The sequence below is a fragment of the Zootoca vivipara genome, chromosome 13, assembly GCF_963506605.1.
Source record: "Zootoca vivipara chromosome 13, rZooViv1.1, whole genome shotgun sequence".
Taxonomy (NCBI): domain Eukaryota; kingdom Metazoa; phylum Chordata; class Lepidosauria; order Squamata; family Lacertidae; genus Zootoca; species Zootoca vivipara.
In genome coordinates, this window is record NC_083288.1 from 15,665,934 (window position 1) to 15,684,068 (window position 18,135).

At 47.5% G+C, this 18,135-nt stretch overlaps 1 protein-coding gene across 1 annotated transcript in view; it reads left to right on the top strand.

Annotated features, from left to right (window-relative positions):
- Positions 1 to 18,135, top strand: part of SHANK1 (SH3 and multiple ankyrin repeat domains 1) — a 112,623-nt gene that overhangs the window by 57,136 nt on the left and 37,352 nt on the right. Inside the window, exons 12-14 of the mRNA XM_060281102.1 lie at positions 1,855 to 2,021; positions 5,788 to 5,901; positions 9,945 to 10,020. Of these exons, the coding sequence (XP_060137085.1) occupies positions 1,855 to 2,021; positions 5,788 to 5,901; positions 9,945 to 10,020 (357 nt within the window). The remainder of the gene's footprint in view (positions 1 to 1,854; positions 2,022 to 5,787; positions 5,902 to 9,944; positions 10,021 to 18,135) is intronic.

Genomic DNA, 18,135 nt, shown 5'->3' on the forward strand with positions numbered 1-18,135 from the left:
CGCCTCTCCTGATTCTGGGAGACCGGGGGGGGGGGGGAGCTTGTCACAGCAGTAGCTATCCGTGCCTCTTTACAAGCCTGACCCATCTCTTGGCCTCCCTTGTCTCTTGCTTTAGCTTCTGCCTCTCTGGATTTCTCTGTGCCACAGACTTTCTTACCTCTTCAGCTTCCAACACTTCATCTTCCCAGTCTTCTCCCTCTTCTCCCTCTGACCATTCGTTGTCGTCCCACCACCAACCCCTGGGCTCTAAGTCTAAGCCTTCTTCACTTGGGGGTTCCCCAGCTGGTTCCTCCCACCTTTCCTCTGCATTCAACACTCCCTTGAGATGGAATGAGAACTTTCTCCTCTTGGGAAAAAGAGTTGCTTAGGGCTGAAATGGATATGATGGGGAGGATCAAAATTTCTCAGTTGTTTTTTTTAAAAGCCAAATACAACACCTTAAAAGTAGCCAGAGGGATAACCTTCCATCTTTACCAGAGCAGCAGGCATTGGGGGCAGATGAAGGTTTTTAAATCCCCAGCTCCCACCCCTCATTTCTGCACTGCTCCCCCACAAATCAAGACCACAAATCTTTGAAGCTGCTATTAGCCCCACTGGAGAAAAAAGACAGGAGGAATAAGAGTAAATCCATTCTCTGGGTGTGGATCCTTATGTAGGCAAAACAGCACCGAGGGGTTATCCAAAAATAGCCCAATTTGGACTGTGCTCTGTGGGCATAGGATATTTGTTAAGTGTTGTTGGGAGAACCAGAAGACCAGGACGGGGAGGAGGAATGGAATGGAGTCTCCTGGAAGAAGGCTAAGCTGGCTGACTGGGATCCTGAGCAAGAACGCTCTGCACTGCAACATTTCCTCACAGGTCACACTTCTGCTACATTGAATGTGCATTTAATTTACATATTTTTAAAATGGATAGCAAGAGGCTACCAGGAATGTGTCATAAAGGGTTGGATGGGGAGTCTGCAGCGGTCCTAATGAAAATCCACACACACACCCAGCTGCTAATTGCCCAAGAAGTAGCAGCAGAGCCGTCTTAAGCCCATCCAGCCGCTAAGGTCCCTCTAGAACCCCTCCAAGGGCCCGGGAGTACCAAGCGGACCACGGCAGCAGCGGGAGGCCACCTCCACGGACTCCGCGCTGCGCCTCCTTCTTGTTTCCCCAGCGCTGGGTTCCGCTCAGTCGAGCTTTGCCACCAGCGCGCACACTGCGGGACCAGCAAGAGCTGCTTGGGCGCTGTGCGCACGCTGGTGGCGAAGCTCGACTGAGCGGAACCCAGCACTGAGGAAACAAGAAGGAGGCGCAGCGCGGAGTCCTCGGAGAAGGAGAGAGACGCGGCGCAGCCTCTCATCTCGTGGAGCGCAGTCCTGGCCAGATCGCCAGAACCCTGTGCTCACTTGGCGCCCTTCCAGCCGCCCGGCGCCATGGTTCTCTGCGCCACTAGCCTCTATGGCTAGGACGGGCCTGAGTAGCAGCTTCTGCCCTGGGCTGGTAACAGCTTTGGGAGGAAACTTTTGTTGAGATCATGGTGCAGGGAGAAAGGGTCATGGAGCCCTTTCCCTGTATGCTGCAGTCTGAATCCTGAACAGGGAACCCTGCTGCTGTAATGTTAAAGGATGGTGACAATGACAGTGATGTTGATGATGATAATAACAACAAATAGATTGAAGTGAGCACATGCATTTTAACTTAGTGCGTAGCTTGGCCCTCCAGGCCAATGAGGAAAATCAGAGTGTTTGCAAGAGGCCTCTCTCTGTAGGGTAGAACAGAGGCGAGAGGAGAATGATGCAGGTCAGGTTCAGGACTCAGTCGGATCATACTTGCCTAAATCTTGGTCTCTCTCTCTCTCTCTTGGCAGCTCCAGTGGCTACCAGAAGGAGTCTGCTGGGGGAAGCACGCTGAGTAGCCGGGGAGTGAAGCGGAAACTCTATTCGGCTGTGCCTGGTCGCACGTTCATGGCTGTGAAACCGTACCAGGTCCAGGCCGAGGGTGAGCTCCCCATCAGCAAGGGCGAGAAGATCAAGGGTACGTTGATCTCTGCGCACACCCTTGGATTGCCTAGGGAGTCTCTCTGAGCCCCACAACGCCTGGGTTCTTTGGGAGAGACCAAAGGGCTTAGCATGGGTGTTCTTTAACTTTGTCGTAGCCAGCCTCACAAAAAAAAAAAATGAAGAAGCAGAACAGTTGGGCTTCCTAAAGAGAGAGGAAGAGATAAATTATAGTCCTACTCATCCCTTCCATTGATGCCAGGGAGTGAATCTTCAGGGCCAGCCATTCCCAGTCTGGTGCCCTGGAAATGTTTTGGACTGGAACTCTCACCATCCCTGACCATTGCACATGATCAGTGGAGCTGATGGGAGTTGCAGTTCAGCAACATCTGGCAGCATCTGTTTGAGGAAGGCTGATCTGGATCTAGGGGGAATGGAAGACATATTACATGCGGGGTAGATGAGGACTCCATGGAGTGTTTGGGTTTTTTTTTAAGGACCCAGTTTAAAAGCATGGAGTTGCTCTGTACTTCCCCCAACATGTGCCCACACAGTTTTCTCAGCATGAGTGGGGAAACCCAGATTTTACACTCAGTGGGAGCAGGGAGAAACAACAATATATACCCAGACGGTAGGGTGTGATGGTTCCCTTAGTCAGGAAGGAACTTGAGCCTCTCTCTGAATACAGTGGAACCTTGGTTCTCAAACTTAAATCTGTTCCGGGAGTCCGTTTGACTCCCGAAACCATTCGAAAACCAAGGCACAACTTCCGATTGGCTCCAGGAGCTTCCTGCACTCAAGCGGAAGACGCGTTGGACATTTGGCTTCTGAAAAACGTTCAAAAACTTGAACACTTACTTCCGGGTTTTTGGCGTTCGGGAGACAAAACATACGAGTACCAAGGCGTTCGAGAACCAAGGTACGACTGTATAGGGAGGCTGCCCCCTACCTTGCACTTTCAGAATCTTGCGTTTGGCTGATACAGCTGTAGCTGAGAATCAGGGAAACTGTGAGGCTTGGCTTGTGTTTGTGTGTGTGTGTGATCTTTAGTTGGTGTCTAGTATGTCTTGGTGTGCATCTGTCAGCCACGCATGAGTGGCCCGTTGTCTTAAGTGTGTGTCTGTGTCCAGAGAAAGGTGGCCAGATCAGAATTTTGTAAAGCAGGGATTATTTTTGAACTGCAGTACCTGAAATAAGAGACGTGTTATATTCTGTCGGAACGTAGGAAGTCTCCTTAGATAAGCTTTGGAACATTTATCCATCTAGCCCAATACTGGGCGGTATTCAACTAAGTCCTATTCAGAGCTGACCCATCGGAATTAATGAAACTAAGTCGTGTCCATTAACTTCAGGGAGTCTGTTCTGCATAGGACTGGCGTTGCCGACCTCTGTCTCCACAGGCTGGCGGTGCCTCTGCTGGTTCCCAGGCAAATGTCGTTTCCATCACCTACTACCAGATCTTTTTAACCGGAAATGCTGGGAATCAAACCCCAAATACAAAGCGTGTGCTGTCATTGAGAGCTATGATATTTTCCCTACTGAAGATAGAGCCATGAAGTTAAAAGTGCGCCCGCTGTGTTCGATGGGGCTGTGATGTTCTAGGGCAGTGATTCTTAAACTGTGTTGTATCACAGGCCACAGTTCTGCTTAGCTTCTTCTTTGAGGACTGCAACATTCTTTTACTGCCACCACGTTGCAGGGAGACCAGTCACTTCACAGGCTTCCAAATAAGAAACTTCCTTCTGTACTCTCGTGCAGTTGTACAAAGCAGGGCTAAAAGTAAGAATGGCGGTGGGGGCGGGGAGCAATTGTGAACCAGCACAAACCTCTGCCCCCAAGAACATGCTCTATAGAACTGGTGATTGATTCTACAGGCAACGGCCAGTGAAATCTATACAAGATTTATAATTGTGCTGTTGCTCGGTTTACAAATACAAGAAATGCTATGAAACAATTGCTGCAAAAACGCTGTAAGTACAAGAAACGCTGTGAAACAACACAGTCATATGACCTTAAAGGAAAGGTATGACAATATCCTAGTAAGATACAAGATGAAAGTGATTTAAGAGGACTCACAAATAGGAGTTCAGTGGTCTAACTGCTGCAGATTGCACAGCTGGTCAGCTAGACCTTTTTACAAAGACTTTCAGAGCAAACCTGTATTGAGTTTAATGGAGCTCATTCCCAAGTAAGCAGCTATAGGATCACAAACTAGATGAGGACCATGGTGCTTGGACAGATGCTTATAGATAAATTTGATACTGAAGGTGTTGATATTCTGGCTTCTGGCTTTCAAAAATGCTGCAAAAAAAACCCCCAGCCAACCAGTGTTCAGCAATCTCCAAAGGAATGAGAAGATCTCAAGACACTGTGCAGTAAGCAAATTACTAGGGGGAGAGGGAGACCCTATTCTTCCTAAGATAAGGGACGAGGTTTTATTGAAGGCCTGGTCTGCACATGCTACAGAGTTAAGTAGGCTTGAGGATGCAGAAATCTGGGAATGGTACAATGGACTGTATCACTTCAGAGTGCAGATGGAGAATATAATTTTTGAATGTTCCTCTATATCAAAAGCTTTCTACACAGCATACTAAGGATTTTTAGGGTATTGTGAGCATTGACAATGGTGGACAACTGGCATTCATTGAAGCCCCAGAAAAGCATTCCTGGGGAATGAACGTCAGCAACGCTAGTCCTTCCCCAGCTCCCTAAGAATGTCTTCTTCCAATGCTGGGCCTGGTGGGAAAAAAGTGTCTTGGAAAAAACAGGATTTTTTGCACAAGAGAATGGAGGCCATTTTTGGGTGCTATGATCTCGTATGATTTCACGCCAAGATCTCCCGTGCACACATACACAGCACTTTTTCAGGGCTGCATTTTGCTCTTCTGCGAGAGCATGGACCACAGAATTCACATCTTTCGGACTCTGTGGTTTTGTGCAGGTCACGCGACTTGCACAGGAGCATGGTTAAGAAGACGCACACCATGTTTTTGGGAGTCAAGATATTGGAGAGTATGTACTGCTAGACTGTGGAGCACAGTTAAGTAATCACTGATCCAGAATATGCATTTAGATTTCTTTCCAAACATCCCAAGGAATATGTGAGGGTTCTAATGCTTGCTTTTAAACAACATTCAACTCCTCCCCTCCAATGCTCTAGAACCTTGTTTTTTAAGGCAGAAGATGTAAAACGGAAGGTGATGGATCACAACATTGTCTGGGGAGAAAACTTGCAGAACATTGATGCGCCTTCTACAGCCCTCCAGGTGTTGTTGGACTCCCAACTCCCATCAGCCCAAGCCAACATGGCCAATGGGCAGGGATGATGGGAGTTGTAGTCCAGCAAAATCTGGAGAGCCATAGGTGGCCCAGCCATGCTGCCTTCAGATGCTTTTAAAAGATGGGGACTAGAAACAACAACAAAAAGCAAGTTTCACACAGAAGGACCCAACACTTACTCATTTATCAGCTTAAAATCATGTTAGCAGGATCCCCAGACGCAGGGGGTATCTGAGAATGCTCGAAGAGCACACCTTCAACAATAATAAAAAAAAAGAGGCAGGGCTTTTAACGACTACGGCTAATTGGATTTGGTTTGCTACTCTAACCAGGCCATTCTTCACGCTCTCTGAGGAAGGCTAGGCTGAGGGAAATTCAATGGGCAGGGGGCAGCGAAGGTCTCTGTTAGGTCAGGTTTGACCCCTGTGCCACAGCGGCTCTGAGTAAGTAACAAAATGGTGAACAGCTGGCCACCTTCGTCCAAAGCGTGTTCGCGCCCCTAACAGTGCCCTTCTCCTTTTCAGTGCTGAGTGTTGGGGAAGGAGGCTTCTGGGAGGGACAGGTAAAGGGCCGTGTGGGCTGGTTCCCATCGGACTGCGTGGAGGAAGTGCCCAATAAATCACAGGAAGGGAAGCAAGGTAGGTGCTCCAAATTGCCCTCTAGCCCCTTTCCCTCCTATACACACACACACACACACATATAGATTATCTAGATCCACACACAGCTATGTAGCCAAAATAGCACCATCCATGCATTATCAGCAGTCTTGGGGGGGAGCCCAAGCTTTGTAGAAGTGCAAAAAAGGGGTTTTTGGGGAGAGGAACCCCCAAGTAAGGGGGAAATCTCAAAGCAGCTTAGTGAGGACTGAGCACGCTGTTTGGGCACAAAATGCTGACTGGCTGTTGGGGGGAAGAAAAGCAGAAGACTAGGGAGAATGGAAAGGGAAGGAATATTATTGGAAGAAGGCATGTCTGACAGGCTGGCTGGGTGGCTGGCTGGCTGGGCACCCACATAACTTGGCCAAAAGTGCCTCTCTACGTTCTCAGCCCTGCTCTACGACTTCGAAAGTGGGGAGACGCTTTCAGCGCTTTTTGGGGGGGTGGGGGACGTGGAGTAGACACGTCGAAAGTAATGGTGTTGTGGCTAACTTAGGTCCGTTCATTTCAATGGCTACAATTTTATTTCAATGGGTGAAAATGTGAGTACAACCTATGAATTTAATACCCAGTAGCTAAGGCTTCTTCTTCCCCTCCTCTTCCATGTTTCAAAAATGACTTTGGTCACTGTGGCAGGTACAGGGGGCTATCTTTGCTTGCTTTGCGGTCATTTCCCCCACAAAAAGCCCCACACACCATGCCCCTGTGGAAGAATGCTATTCCTTCCCGAGAAATTGTTGTGAAGTAATTTGGCTGTGCTCAATAGGGGCTTTATCATCCCTTTTCATCTTCTATCCCTACCCTTTTTAGCTTTTAGCATTAATCACTATGCGATGATGACATTTCCATATATTTCAAGGAAGAATACATTGGCCCCCCCTTTTGACATTACATGTCCTCCCCAGTTGCATGTGAAACCCATATGGAGGGAAGAAGCCAGAAAATGGAGGAACAGCCAAAATAAAAGTAGAGTAGGCAACAATCTTCGGTTTAAATTCTGCCCCCGCCTCCTCCATCGCAGATTTTCTTTTCAAAATTTATGGGTTTTTTTATTTTAAAGCATGGAATTGAAGCGCCATCACCAGCAGCAACAGTGTACTACTCCTTCCACGCACACTTGTCCCCAGATTTTCACCGCTAGAGACTTTTCCACCTTCTATCACTGTTTACAACATGGGTGTCCCTTTGGGTGTTATTCAACTCCAACTCCCATCAGCCTCAGGCAGCATGGCCAATGGTCAGTGGGTGATGGAACTTGTAGTCCAAATAACACATGGAAGGCCCTAATTTCCTCACGCCTGGTCTTCATGTTCATCATGCAATTTAACTGTGACCGAACTCTAGGAAGTGAAGACCACCACACTTTTTTTAACTGGCCATATTTTCTTCCTGTCACGTGCTGTTCCCCATTTTCAAAACGAAATACAGGGACAGTGGACTGATTTTCACAGCATGACCATGCATGAGGGCCCCTGGACATGAGATAGTGTCCTCTTTGCTCCTTCCCTGTTGTTGTTGTTTTTTCTGCTGCTGCACTAAACCATGGTTTGACTTAGCATGTCATCTGAGCCATTAACTCTCCTGGACAAACCCATGGGGCAAATCTTGGTTACAGCTTGTGGTTAGTCTCACCATGAACCTAGGTTTGGACAACACGCTAAGCCCAAGGCATGGCTTAACTCAGCAGCAGAACAATCGGGCAGGAGCAAAGCAGCCACAATTTCCACTACGTCATGTTTCGGTTTAACATGATGTGCGAATCAGACCATAGCACATTTACAACGATGCTGCTATACTCACAGCCCTGCGCGTTGCACATTGTTGAAAACTTTGCTGGCTGGCTGTGTTTATTTTTTGCTGCCACCAGCTGCCCACACTGGCTTCTAAAGGAGGGCATGTGAGTAAACTGGCTGCAACTGGTTCCCCTTTGTGTAAACTAGATTATTTAATGAGACGGTTCAATCTCACATTGGATCTGTATGTGCTCACTACAAAATAGTTACAATCAGTGGGTACTCACAAGTACGCAGTACTGGCACCTTTTTTGTTTTCAAATGTTAAATATGAGGCACTTACTGTAGCAATTTCATGGTGAGTACCAGCACCTTGGAAAAAAGCACTGGTGGCAACTCAAAACGCATCTAGCAATATTTAGTATCTCGATAGGCAGTTAGGCAGGGCCTCAAGGGGAACTGGTAGGCTGGCATTCTTTGTTTATAGACAACTGAGACAGATTTAACCTAGTCACAGGCTAAATCTGACGAATGCGATTTAAGCGCATTTTCCCAGACAGAGTTGTCCTACAATATGTTGTTACTATGCCTAACAGTTCAAAATGAGCCTCGCCAGCTGCAATGTGTGAAATAGCAGCCTGCGCGCTAGATGGTGCCTCCATCATTACTCGAAAGAAGAGTCAATTCCCTGCTCAAAAGAGTTCTAGAGTGGCAGAGGACAGACGGGGCTGGCAAGATGTCAATAAGGACATTTATGTTCAAATGTGCTTCTATACATATGAACTACCCTTCATCATCATAGGTGCAAGGGTATGTACAAGTGATGTGACTAAACTAGTTATACCCGGATAAAATGCAGTACCCCCTTCTGAGGAAACCAAACACATTTTAAAGCAGTTAAAGCAATAGAATGGACTAACAGCAATCACCTGTATTTACTGTTATTTGCTGTATTATTTGCCCAAGCAAATACAAAGGTTTTACTCTGATGCCGAAAGAATTGTAGTGTTGGCACCAATCATAAAGTATTATTTATTTATTTATTTATTTATTTATTTATTTATTTATTTCATAAGTAAGACTGCAAACCTAAGTTGCCTGCACGGTTTTTTTACTACCTTGCTGGGGTCTGGCAGAGGAGGGCCAGAGGGATCCAGCCTTCCTGCAGCAGCCCAATACATTTGTATGCAGGGTCCAAGTAGGGGGTTTCCCTCCCGTAGCTGCCTGTTTGGTTTCTGTGGTGGGTGCAGAGGAGGAATGGTCCATCTGTAAGGCAGACTGAGATAGCCACCTCTGGAGGCAGAATCCATGGTGGACCTCCTCTGCCACAACCAGAGATGTAAGGAGAAGCATCTGCATTAGCTTCCGGCTTTTGGAGTGTCATCAGAGACCTCTGCGCAGTTCTGCGGGGTTCTCGCGATATCTCACTGCAACTCGGAGGCTACAACCTTTGGCAGGGGCAGCACAGGAGGTTGCGTGGCAAATGCACAGGGCAGCATTCTCCTTTTGCCTCAGGTGGCAAAATGGAACAGGCTCCCCATGGGATGGAGCACTCCACCAGCTCGCTCGCTCGCCTGCATGGGAGTCCTTGTCACCAGTGACTACCAGGCATTGCAGATCCAAAGCTATATTACTACTAACCACAATACAGTTGCACTTTGGAAGCTGAACGGAATCCGTTCCGGAAGTCCATTTGTCTTCCAAAACATTCGGAAACCAAAGCATGGCTTCTGATTGGCTGCAGGAAGCTCCTGCAGCCAATCAGAAGCCGCGGAAGCCCTGTCGGACGTTTGGCTTCCCAAAATAGTTGCAAACCGGAACAGTTGCTTCCGGGTTTGCAGCGTTCGGGAGCCAAAACCTTTGAGAACGAAACTGTTTGAAAACCAAGGTATGACTGTAATAACATGCCACCGGTGTACATATGTGCACATGTGTGTGCTAAAGGCAACTTCGCGGTCGCCTCCAAACACAAAAATTGGGGCTGTATTTTACTAGGGCCAAATGCTAAACAATAATGGCTGTCCCTGGAAAATAGTGATGCATGCAGTCAGCTTCCCTTTTGTTTCTTTTCCCTCTTCTCTTAAGGTTGACACACTAATAGTTCCCCCCTTTCTGACTGCCTCCCCTCTTTGGACATGCCACCAGCTGCGCTGAGCTTGTGCTGCCACTCACTGGCTGCCAGAGGAAGCAGAGGAAGGACAGGAGGTCTCAAAGTTAAGAAGGAAGATGCTGTATATACCAAGTGCCCTCCTGCAACCCTAATCCCCACGCCTTCTCTGCTTTGCTTTACAGAGAGCCGCAGTGACAAAGCCAAGCGACTCTTCAGGCACTACACGGTTGGCTCCTACGACAGTTTCGATGCCCCCAGGTGAGTGGACAGTGATCCCAAGAGGTTAGGCAATCTGTGGTTGTGTGCAAGGTGGAATTATGTTGAAATGTGGCCGTGCAAAGGTGCACAGAGTTTAAGTGGATTAACGGCATAAAAGGCCACCCTTTCTGGTGACATCTTACTCGTATCCAAACATAATCAGTTTCTGTGTGTTGTTCTTTAGACTCATTCATGAAAACCCGTACACTACCTCCCGTCCAAACAGCGAAGTTTTCTGATTTTTGTGAGTGAAATTCTAGGACAGCCTCTCTGTCTACGCTTGCAGAATCAAATCAATAAGCCATGAAATGCATGCGCTGCTTGCCTGTGAACACAGCCCCTTGCTGCCTCTTTGCGCATGTGGTGAAACAAACCAGAAAGTCACAGTTAACCATAGCTTCCTATCATGTGCAAGCCAAGACGGAATATGATTAACAGCTTCCAAACAAGCAAGGGTGCAGTTTGAAAACGGCGTCTGAATCCTGTCGTCTTTTGGGATTTTGCATAACAGGGAGCTATGAGTAACAGAAGCGTCCTGGCTTGTTTTACTGCTCATTTAAAGAGAGGTAGCAAGGGATATGCTTTTGCATAACTTGGATTATTAAGCCAAGATTTGATCATGCAAATGTGGCCGTTGGGTCAGAAATAGAGAAGAAGAAAAGGCTCATTTCAAAAGAAAGGATTTTAAGCTAATAGAAAGAAAAAGGCTAATTTCAAAACTGCTGTTGGGGCAATTTTTTTTGCAATTTTGCAGACAGTGGCTGTAAGAGGGAATTTATAACTAATTAACAAGTTGCTTCTGATTATTAATTAACTAACCTTAATTTTTGGAAACATAAAATAATTTAACTTGCTCTTTGTGTTGTGGAAGCAAAGTATCCCTGAGTTCAAGACAACTGGATATATTTATTAGGGCTATCATGTGATTTTTCTGTTCTGTGGGCTACAGGCCCTTCCAGACAAGAGCATCTCTGGAAATTTACGGTAGGTTGACGCAATTAAAGTCGATTTAAGCACTCTGTCGCCCCAACGCAACAAAAGCACTTTGAAAAGGAGACTTTTTCAACCTAGAAGAGTGTCAAGGAAACGCACTGGAAAGTGTGAGATGAACACGTGATTCACAGAGGTGCGTAAACATCCTGCAGACAGATTGGAACGAATACCTGTACTCAAAACAGACCAGATATAGTCTAACCTCTATATAAGATTTGTGAAAGCAAATCAAGATGAACGCTCAATAAAATAGGTCATCTGCAGGAGCCCACAGTAAAATTGGTGGAGGGGGTGGGGTCTTTAGTATTTCCTCTGTGGCTTTTAGAACAGACTGCTGAAGCTCACGAAGAAGAAGAAGAAGAAGAAGAAGAAGAAGAAGAAGAAGAAGAAGAAGAAGAAGAAGAAGAAGAAGAAGAAGAAGAAGAAGAAGAAGAAGAAGAAGAAGAAGAAGAAGAAGAAGAAGAAGAAGAAGAAGAAGAAGAACTTTTAGGAAGGCTTAGTGAGATTGCAACCTATGCTCAGTCACCTGAGAGCAAGCCCTGTTGAACACAGTGGAACTTCTGAGTAAGAGGGCATGGGATTGCACTGTGAATAGGATTTGCTTCATACTTGATATATAACTGTATTTGGGAGTTGAGAAGGAACAGGTATCAATCTGCTTATTATGTTCCTCTGTAGCATGTGGCTTGGCTCATTTGCTTGAGTCACGTACAGTAGTGATGTGCCCGACAGGCATCATGGTGTAATGCGTTCAGTTTACTCTGGCTGACTGCTTACGGCAGTGATGGCCAGACTTGGCCCTCCAGCTGTTTTGGGACTTCAACTCCCATTATCCCTAGCTAACAGGACCAGTGGTCGGGGGGTGATGGGAATGGTAGTCCCAAAACTGCTGGAGGGCCAAGTTTGGCCATCCCTGGCTTATGGCATTCAAGAGCCTGAATTATTGAGAGTAAAGAGGGAACGCACAGGAGGGGCACTAGTGCATGTAATAAGAATGGACTGGATGGTTGTCTCATCCTTTGCAGCCTGGTGGTTCTGTCAGGAGTCTTTGAAGGCTTCGTGGTGATTTCAAGTCAAAAGGTGGGATATGATAAAGTGGGAACCTTGTGCCAAAGAAGATGAGAAGGAGTTGTTTGACAGTAGAACGGTCTCCCACGGGAGGTTGTGGACTCTCCTTCCCTTGGGGTTTTTAAGCAGAGGTTGGATGGTCAACTGTGATGGATGCTTTAGCTAAGATTCATGCCTTGCCTGGGGTTGGACTAGATGACCCTTGGTGTTCCTTCCAGCTCCACAATTCTACAATTCTATGACTGCTTTCTACACACAAGTTTAAAGGGCAGTCATGTTTGTCTGCTGCAGCAACAAAGAAAGAGTACCCCCCAGTTCAGGGGCTTGTGATCCGCCGCTGCCCTAAAGCCCCTCTCCCAAATTTTGGTGACGGCAGCAAAAAGAAAAATCAAATGAAACAGAGACAGAGCTGGGGTGGGTGGAAACCCCGCACACTGATGGGGATGCAATTTACCACCTCCCCGCTCATCAGATTGATAATTTAATTAGCAAAAAGATAGCAGTAAGACCCCTACTGCATGAATCACCTAAGGATTGCTACGGAATCATAGAATTGTCGTTGGAAGGGACCCTGAGGATCATTCTAGTCCAACTCTCTGCAATGCAGGAATTTGCAGCTGTCCCATGCGGGGTTCAAACCTACAACCTTGGCGTTATCAGTGCCTCGCTCTAACCATCCAGGCTGTTTAGTGTGCATGTGAGAGATTGTGGGGTAGCCGCACCTCTTTGGGCCAAACCCAGTGCTGTCACTTGGCCCCTGGAGGATTGGCCAAGATGAATGGGGCCCTAAAGCCAAACAGGGGTTAGCCTTAAAGACTGTCAGATTTATTGTGACACAGGCTTTAGGTGGACAAGAATCCTCTTCATTCAAGGCAGTGAGCCCTAAGTGACTGTGATTAAAGGTTTTGTTTCCTGGTTCCCATTGGACAGTTAAGCTGATTTTGCTTTACCTGCCTTAGCTTGAAACATGTTGGATTATGGGTAACGTGTGCATGCCTGTCAAAAAGAATAACATTTACTAAGAAACTGCCGAGGCCCCATATGGATGGAAAGAATGCATTATAAAGCCAGGAGTAGCATGCATGTATTCCCATAATGGATAACGATGTCTTTTTAAGTTATAATAATTTTTATTAGTGGTAGTACTAGTAGCGGTGGGAGTGGTAGAAAGCATATTTCTATTGCTAGATGCCTTATGGTTGGAGAAGGAAAAAAACAAAAAACAAAAATTCTAAAGGATTTTCCTATTTTTCTTTTGTACTCCCCAAGTCAAATAGTAATCCAGTACTTAACTGCAGTGATTTCCCCCCCTAGAAAAATAGGTGCCAGTACTCACCATGAAGTTGTTACAGTAAATGCCACACTTTTTAATAACAACAGCAACAACAACAACAACAAAAAGAGGTGACAGTACTGCGTACCATTGAGGACCCCCCCCCCCCCGAGAAATGCACTGCTTATCTGTAACTATAAGCATCTGGCCAGGATGCTGGATCAAGTGGGCCACTGACCTGATCGATGCGGTTGGTGCTGTGGTCTAATCCACTGAGCCTCTTGGACTTGCGGATCAGAAGGTCGGCAGTTCAAATCTCCACGACAGGGTGAGCTCTCATTGCTCTGTCCCAGCTGCTGCCAACTTAGCAGTTCGAAAGCATGCCAGTGCCAGTAGATAAATAGGTACCGCTGCGGCAGGAAGGTAAACGGTGTTTCTGTGCGCCCTGGCTTCTGTCACGGTGTCCCGTTGTGCCAGAAGCGGTTTAGTCATGCTGGCCACGTGACCCAGAAAGCTGCCTGTGAGCAAATGCCGGCTCCCTTGGCCTGAAAGCGAGATGAGCGCCGCAACTCCATAGTCGCCTTTGATTGGACTTAACCATCCAGGGGTCCTTTACCTTTTTACTTTGATCTGATCCACCAGACCTGTTTTAGGATATGACATGATAACATTTATTTTATATTATATTCACAGAGAGAGACTACTGCTTTGCAGTGCTCGAAACACTCGCTAAGATCATCTCAGCATCCTTTACATCAACTCAGTAATGTAGACAGTAATGTACTATCCTTGCATTAAAGGTAAAGGTAAAGGGACCCCTGACCATTAGGTCCAGTTGTGACCGACTCTGGGGTTACGCGCTCATCTCGCATTATTGGCCGAGGGAGCCGGCGTATAGCTTCCAGGTCATGTGGCTAGCATGACAAAGCCGCTTCCAAACCAGAGCAGCACGTGGAAACGCCGTTTACCTTCCTGCTGTAGCGGTTCCTATTTATCTATTTGCATTTTGACGTGCTTTCGAACTGCTAGGTTGGCAGGAGCTGGGACCAAGCAACGGGAGCTCACCCCATCACAGGGATTCGAACCGCCAACCTTCTGATCAGCAAGCCCTGGGCGCAATGGTTTAGCCCACAGCGCCACCTGGGTCCTTGCATTAGATGAGGGCTAATGCTGAGACACCTTACGCTTGCATCCTGCCCCTCCTTCAAGGAGCTCAGAGCAGCATACAACATCATTCTATACACACTAAATGCACACATTTTGCCCTTCTAACAATCTTGTGAGGTAGGCCAGTCACTAGGCCACACATCCCATAAGACTCACGAAGCAGGTTTGCCTCCTCAGGCCTAGTGTGATGCTCTAACTCAAGGGTCAGCAACCTTTTTCAGCCGTGAGCCGGTCCACCGTCCCTCAGACCATGTGGTGGGCTGGACTATATTTTGAGGGGGAAATGAACGAATTCCTATGCCCCACAAATAACCCAGGGATGCATTTTAAAGAAAAGCACACATTCTACTCATGTAAAAACACGCTGATTCCCGGACCGTCCGCAGGCCGGATTTAGAAGGCAATTGGGTCGCATCCGGCCCCCAGGCCTTAGGTAGCCTACCCCTACTCTTAACTGCTATGTAGCACCAACTGTCCTGGTGGCTCGCCAACAGGCCAAACTAAATGTGGTGGGAGATCTGTGTGTCTAAACCTGGATCTGCTACAATCACATAAAAAGAATTGTTGGAGGGGCTGATTTAAGGAAGAAAAGTGGCATGGGAATGAGGAGAGCTAACCCTCTACCACTGCTACAGATTGCTTCCTTGGAACCCCTCTGTACTCACTAGGGATGGACGAATCTGTCAATTTTGGTTTCCCCCATTTTCCTGTCTTCAGTTTTCCTCCTTTCTGCAGCAGCACGAAAATCCATCAGCATGTAGCGGAAACATTTCCTGACACAGTTTCACATGCAGTTTTCTCTAGTGTACACTTTTTGCAAGCAATTTCCCCTAATATAATGCATATAATGCATATTTGTATTCTCTTTTCATCAATACATGCATTTTTTTTGCACATTTCACCTTTAAAATACAATTCTTTGTAGGCATTATTTGTTTGGAGAACTGCATCACAAAATTCAGAGAAGTGCAGGGTAAAAGGTAAAGGTAAAGGGACCCCTGACCATTAGGTCCAGTCGTGACCAACTCTGGGGTTGCGCGCTCATCTCGCATTATTGGCCGAGGGAGCCGGCGTATAGCTTCCAGGTCATGTGGCCAGCATGACAAAGCTGCTTCTGGCAAACCAGAGCAGCACATGGAAACACCGTTTACCTTCCCGCTGTAGCGGTTCCTATTTATCTACTTGCATTTTGACGTGCTTTCGAACTGCTAGGTTGGCAGGAGCTGGGTCAGAGCAACGGGAGCTCACCCCGTCACAGGGATTTGAACCGCCGACCTTCTGATCAGCAAGCCCTAGGCTCAGTGGTTTAGCCCACAGCGCCACCTGGGTTTAAGTCCTCATATGTTTCAGGAAGTGTGAATTGGGGCGCTTCATACTGAAACGTGAGCTTAACTTCATTTCTCCCATGTACCCAACGCTCCTTTTGCTTCTTAAACCTATCCAGTTACGGCAGGTACAGATTTTAAACACCCAGATCTGCTAATGTTGCATCTACTTTTGCTTAGCTGCTGATTTAAGCAGCTGCAGCTGCACAAGACCTTGTGCAGCCACAAAGCTAGAGGACCAGGCTATTTCAGCTCCTAAAATGAGCAGAAAGGCCTCTCTTTGCCTGTAAGTAAAGGATGGGAAATCTGTGGCCCTCCAGCTGACATGGTCCGGGATAATGGGAGTTGTTGTCCAAACCGGGACCAGCCCAAGACATTTCGGCACCTGAAATAGCCTTCCCTCACTCCCCGCCCGGAAAGAAGGGGGTCAGGAGAAGATCTACATCACGAACAAAGAGGGAGGGGGATAGAATGATTGATGTTGAGATCTGCCACCCCGGTGGACCCTGCCATCTCACCTCGCCTCGCATGTGTCCAGCGACATTGTGAAGGCCTCAGTTTCCCCATCCCTGCCTCCCATAAATGCACGAGTTCCCACTGGTTGGGCCACTGGCAAAATATCTCTGAGCTTCTGTCTCCTACATCTGGAGGAGGAGGAGGAGCCCAATTTTTCAGCTCTCTTATTAGACTAATTATGGTAGCACCCACCACTTCCAGATCGAGTTACATGAATCATTTACTCGGCACTTACATTGCACAGTGTGCTTTATTATCTTTACCTTGATTAGCCTCTCAAGAAGCCTGGGAGATAGACGGGGGACTGAGACGGGGCAACTTGCCCAGGGTCATCCTGGGGAGTGGGCTTTCTCGGCCAAAGGCTGCATACACAGCACATGACTTCCTCCCCATCCCAAAAGAATCCTGCAGGCTGCAGTTTGCTAAGGGAGCTGGGAATCGTAGCTCTGTGAGGGGGAACTATGGTTCCCAGGATTGGGGGTGGGGAGCCACGTGTTATAAATGTATGGTTTATACACAGCCCATGTCCCTGTTCCATATTCTGCCAGGCTGAGTCTGCAGTCCTCTGATTCAGAGGCGTTTGCCCTTAAATGTGCCCCTGGTGACTGGGAGCGGCCACCGAGACCACATAACACCAGTCCTGAAAGACCTACATTGGCTCCCAGTACGTTTCCGAGCACAATTCAAAGCGTTGGTGTTGACCTTTAAAGCCCTAAACGGCCTCGGTCCAGTATACCTGAAGGAGCGTCTCCACCCCCATCGTTCTGCCCGGACACTGAGGTCCAGCGCCGAGGGCCTTCTGGCGGTTCCCTTGCTACAAGAAGCCAAGTTACAGGGAACCAGGCAGAGGGCCTTCTCGGTAGTGGCACCCACCCTGTGGAATGCCCTCCCACTAGAGGTCAAAGAGAACAACAATTACCAGACCTTTAGAAGGCATCTCAAGGCAGCCCTGTTTAGGGAAGCTTTTAATGTTTGATGGATTTCTGTATTTTAGTGTTTTGTTGGAAGCCTCCCAGAGTGGCTGGGGGAACCCCGCCAGATGGGTGGGGTATAAATAATATATTATTATTATTATTATTATTATTATTATTATTATTATTATTATTAAATGCAGCCTAATATTGTAAATGCACTACGTTGAAACCACTCCCATTGATCCACCATACTCAGCTCCTGTTGGAGTTACTGCATTATCAGGATTCCCAGTTGTAGACCTTTCCAAGTGTCCCTATTTTCCAAGGACAGTCCCGGATTTACAGAACCCATCCCGTTTTCTGGTTCGATCCTGGAATGTCCTGCTTTCCCTTAGGCCAGGCATCCCCAAACTGTGGCCCTCCAGGTGTTTTGGCCTACAACTCCCATGATCCCTAGCTAACAGGACCAGTGGTCGGGGAAGATGGGAATTGTAGTCCAAAACATCTGGAGGGCCGAAGTTTGGGGGTGCCTGCCTTAGGCCGTCCCTAAGGCTCCTCCTCTTGTCCTGTCCCGGATCTTGAAGGGAACAAAACTGCAGGCCCAGAACCAGCACTTGCCCACCTGCGCTGATGTATTGCGGTTTGACAGCCGGCCAGTGAGGGGTGTGGCCTGGGGAGATTTCTGGGGGCCACACAGAGAGGCCTGGAGGGGCACATTTGGCTAATGCACCTGAGGTGTCCCATCCCTGCTTTTGCAGGAGTTTGAACCTGGGAAAACACCTATACTGAAAACATGTGATCTCTCCGTACATCCTCAGGTGCTAACTTTTGGGTTTTGTGGAACTTCTAGGGAGTTTTA